The 4,752-nt window shown below is 32.4% G+C and overlaps 1 protein-coding gene across 1 annotated transcript; it reads left to right on the top strand.

Moving 5' to 3' along the window:
* The first annotated feature begins 1,891 nt into the window (after nucleotides 1-1,891).
* LOC112720668 (uncharacterized) lies at nucleotides 1,892-4,541 on the top strand. The gene is made up of 3 exons (XM_025771700.3): nucleotides 1,892-2,690; nucleotides 3,232-4,148; nucleotides 4,260-4,541. The coding sequence occupies exons 1-3, from the start codon at nucleotides 2,147-2,149 to the stop codon at nucleotides 4,383-4,385; spliced, it is 1,587 nt and encodes a 528-aa protein (XP_025627485.1). The 5' UTR covers nucleotides 1,892-2,146; the 3' UTR covers nucleotides 4,386-4,541.
* Nucleotides 4,542-4,752: the final 211 nt, after the last annotated feature.

Genomic DNA, 4,752 nt, shown 5'->3' with positions numbered 1-4,752 from the left:
AAAATATTTTTATTTTGTTTTTTACTTGAAAGAAAATTTCTTTCGTAAACACAAACATCTTATAGAAAATTAGATGACAACCATTCATAAGCATTTAGCACATCAAGAAAAAGTAAAATACATAGTAGATTATTTTTTTATTTTGGGTTGGCCTTTTTTATCCACTATAATTTTCTCTCTACCTTTTTTGTTTGACCTCATATTCACTACTTTGGCCCATACCACCAAGTCCACTATCCACGTAACAAATCTCAAAAATCACAACTAATCCCTCCCCTAAGCAAAAACGGAGAACGGGATTCAATTTTAAAAAAACTACACGTATCTTTATCTTAGCATAACACATAGAGACAGTATGACATGCATGTTTTTTGGGACAGCACCATAGAACTTCCCTAAAATTATAGCCACAGCAGTGATAACAATTTCAATCTTTTGTAATTGTAAATCAACAATGTCTTAAATATATAATAAGATTTATAATTAAAAGTCTAGACATATAAGTTTAAGACATGAATTTGTAAAGCAATTAATTGAGAATTGATGCATGAACATCATGAGTATCTTTTCTTCATTATTCATGTGATGATTTAGTGATTTCCTAGAGAAATTAAGTGATTTATACTTCAATCGATGCTATTTTGAGTTGTTGTAGTATTTTGATGATTGTAGATAGAATTGGATGAAGATTTAGTAAGAATTGAGAAGGAGAAAGGCCATAGAGATCACTTTTTGGACTCTTGGTGTCTGGTGCAGCACCAGTGGCGTCCAATGTCATGCAAGGAGTCACACCAATTTCTCTTTGTCCTCTTGGCATTTGGCACCACAGCATTGGCGTTCAACACCGTTCAAGGAGTTACACCAATTTCTCTTTAATTAGTGATGATTAGTCCTTAACTTTTCGGATTGGAAGATACCGTAAAAAAATAAAAAATAATAAAAAATATTTATTTTTTGATTAATTGTTATTCTTATTAATTGTAATTAGAATTTTCAGTTTTTTCACAACTTTAAAGGCAAAGTTTTTGTTAAAAAAAATAATACAACAAATAAAAATGTAGGACAATTTTTGTTACATATAGATGATTTTAATGTGAAATACATAATTATTTGAATATTTTAGTATTTTTTACTATTATGATAATGATATAAAACGTAATAAAAATATTTTTTTATTACAATAAGACATCCTATTATTAACCTTTCGTAAAAAATATTTTTTAATTATATAAAAATAAAATATTACTGATATCGTATAAAAAAAACTTAATAATAATAATGTATAACAAATAGTTTGAATTATTTTTGAAAAATTTATCCTTAATAACTCAATATAAAAAATTATTCTAAAAATGAGTCTATGACCTAATTAAAATAATTTTATTAGTTAGTACGATTTATTATAAATAAAAATAATAAAAAATGATAAAAAATAAGAATTAATAATTCATATCATTTTCTTATTTAATGTATAACAAATAGTTTGAGTTATTTTTGAGAAATTTATCCTTAATAACTCAATATAAAAAAATATTCTAAAGATGAGTCCAAAGCCTAATTAAAATCATTTTATTAGTCAGTACGATTTACTATAAATAAAAATAATAGAAAAATAAAAAATAAAAATTAATAATTCTTATAAAATTATTTTTTTATTTTTCTTTAACCTAATGAATCATTTTCTTAATTCTCTCTAATCTCTAATTTCTTTCTATTCTATATTTTTCCTCTTTTATTTATGAATAAAATTATTTCCTAATTTTTAAAAGATGCAGAAAGAATTGTTTTTTGCATAAAAATATATACTCATTAATTGACAAGAGATTTTTTATTTGTGCTAATAAATTATAATTCAAATCATATAATCTTAACATTTTCATCTAAAAATTTTAAATTTGAGTCTCAATTCTAATTAAAAAAAAAAAATCATTTGTTTTCTTCGCTTATTTATTTTAGCCTTTGTTTCTTTCGCCCCAAGCCATGCCTCGTTGAGTTTGCAAACTGTTGCCGAGTGTCACTAAATCTTAATAAATAGCAAAGAGTTAAAAAAAAAAAAATTGAAAACACCACAAAGCAGTGAAGCATAGGCAATTTGGCACTCGCATTCTTATTCTTATTGTTCAACTTCTGCCTTTGCCCCTTAACCATGGAACGTGTCAGTGATAAAAATCCTCCACAACCACCACGTTCTCGTGAGTTTCTTGAAACAGTTGAAGAGATCACCCGAATCTACCGGTCACTGCCACCTCGACCTTCCATAGAGGAACTTGAAGCTGCCACGTCAGCCTTGGAAACCGTGAACAGCGAGGAGCAATCGAAGCTCAACGAAATCTCGAAGCAACAGCCGCCACGTGGCATCCCCGATGACCTGTTCTCTGTTCTGATGGATCTCAAGAAGAGCGTGGTGGTTTTCCAGAGCCACCAGCAGAGGAAAGAGGCGCTTCATGTTATTGACATGGAGAAGATGTTTCAAAACTTCGGTGACCTTATTCAGAGAGCGTCTGAGTTGGTCTCCGGCGGTGGCGGCGGCGGCGGCGGTGACGGTGTTGGCACTGAGATTGATGAGGTTGCTGGTGAGAGGTTGGTGGTGATGAAGAAGATAGAGGAAGCGGAAGAGGAAGAGGAGGATGAAGAGGCACGAAAGAATGTTTTGAAGAAGAGTTCATCGGCGAAGAAGTTGTTCTCTCAAGGTTAGTTCCATTTTACTTCTTTAACTGAACTATTTGGCGTACAAAAATGCTATATGCATACCAAAAATTCATATATATCTGTATAAATAAATGTATAATTTATGTTATTTTTAATGTATATTTCTAACATGTATTTTACACACGGGTTGATTTTGTTATACATCTAAGCATGATCGTTTAACGTCCTTTTTGGTAAATTCTGTATATGGTTATTCAATATTCCCATGTCGATGATAAAAGTGCTTGATTTGTGTCACGAACTTAGTTGCGTGTATGATTGGGTAATGTTGTAAAATTGTAATCTAACAGTATATCGACGATTTTTGGTATCAATAGAGAAACAAGTGATAATCTTGAATTTGATTGGTGCTTTAAGTTGTTATTAGGTCGCTTAAGAACTTGAAGGCTATGGTTTGACTTTGATTTTTAGGAATTAATGATATGATAGGTTGATTACATGTTTGGGAATTTGTGTTCCATCTTTCTGAGTTATGTAGGCCGGTTTGCTATCATTTTTCATCCTTTGTTTTGGTAATAATAGGCACTGGAAGCTCTGAGAAATTAAGTATCATGAAAGTCGCTACTGTTATTGAAACTTGTGCTAAAAATGGAGACACAAAGCTTGAGCTTAAAGGGAAATTGGAGGAACAAATGGAATGGTTACCCCTTTCAATTGGGAAACTATCTCATGTAACTGAAATAGACCTATCCGAAAACAGAATCATGGCTCTTCCAACAACAATTGTGGGTCTCAAGGCCTTAACAAAGCTAAATCTTTCCTCCAACCAGCTCATAAACCTTCCCCAATCATTTGGCGAATTGATTAACCTTGTCGAGCTCAACCTCCGCTGCAACAAAATGAAGACCCTCCCAGCTTCGTTTGGTAACTTGAAAAATCTCGCTGAACTCGACTTGAGTTTGAATGAGTTCTCAGTTTTGCCAGAGACGATCGGGGGTTTAAGCAGCCTTAGGAGGCTGAATGTCGAGACAAATGAACTTGAGGAGCTGCCATACACAATTGGAAACTGTTCAATGCTATCTATTTTGAACTTAGATTTCAATCAGCTAAAGGCCATTCCCGAGGCAATAGGGAAGCTTGGGAGCTTGGAGATTCTCACTTTGCACTATAACAGAGTTAAAAGGTTGCCTTCTACAATAGGTAATCTAATGAACTTGAAGGAACTTGATGTTAGCTTCAATGAACTTGAATTCATACCTGAAAACCTGTGTTTGGCCGTAAATTTGAGGAAACTAAATGTTGGAAAGAACTTCGCGGACCTACGAGCCTTGCCGGAAACAATTGGAAATCTCGAGAAGCTCGAGGAGTTGGAGATAAGTGACGATCAAATAAGAGCTTTGCCCGAATCTTTCAGGCTCTTGTCTAATTTGAGAGTTTTCCGTGCCGATGAGACTCCTCTTGTGGTTCCCCCAAGAGAAGTGATTAAGTTGGGTGCTCAGGTATAAAAAAAAAGAGACATTTTGATTTTTAACTCTGGCATTGATTTCTAGTCTCATTTGCTTGCTGCATTTGACTTAAAATTTGTTCATTGTTTTTTTCTTTCTCACCAGGAAGTTGTGCAATACATGGCTAATTTTGTCGCTGAGAGGGATGCAAAATTTGTGTCATCAAAAAATAAGAATAAAAGGAAGAGTATTCGATTCTGGCTTTGCTTCGGATTCTGTTTTGAGGAGTGATGTCGTTAAATGAACCATGTTGATTGTTATGTTGCCTCAAGTTGTGTTATGTCCTACATCTTCTAATTAATTAATTAATTAATTGCTTTATTGTAATGCAATAATATTTGGCTAGCCTTGTAAATAATTTTATGATAAATACCGGTATTTTGTATTCATTTTATCTCATATATTATGTCAATGCACACTTTTTCACCTTTGAATAACGTGCGAGACTCACGAGAGATGTGTTTCTTAGTGCATTTGAAAAAAGAAAAAAAGCGAATGTATTGTTTAAAATGGTTTAGTTAACGTGTGCGTCAAGGACAGATATTAAAGTTACAAATTAAAAAAGTCATTATAGAAAAATGTTTTATAATTTTCAACG

This window comes from Arachis hypogaea, chromosome 11, assembly GCF_003086295.3.
Source record: "Arachis hypogaea cultivar Tifrunner chromosome 11, arahy.Tifrunner.gnm2.J5K5, whole genome shotgun sequence".
Lineage (NCBI taxonomy): Eukaryota > Viridiplantae > Streptophyta > Magnoliopsida > Fabales > Fabaceae > Arachis > Arachis hypogaea.
The sequence above is the reverse complement of the archived record's forward strand: the minus strand, read 5'-3'. Positions and strand labels throughout refer to the sequence as shown.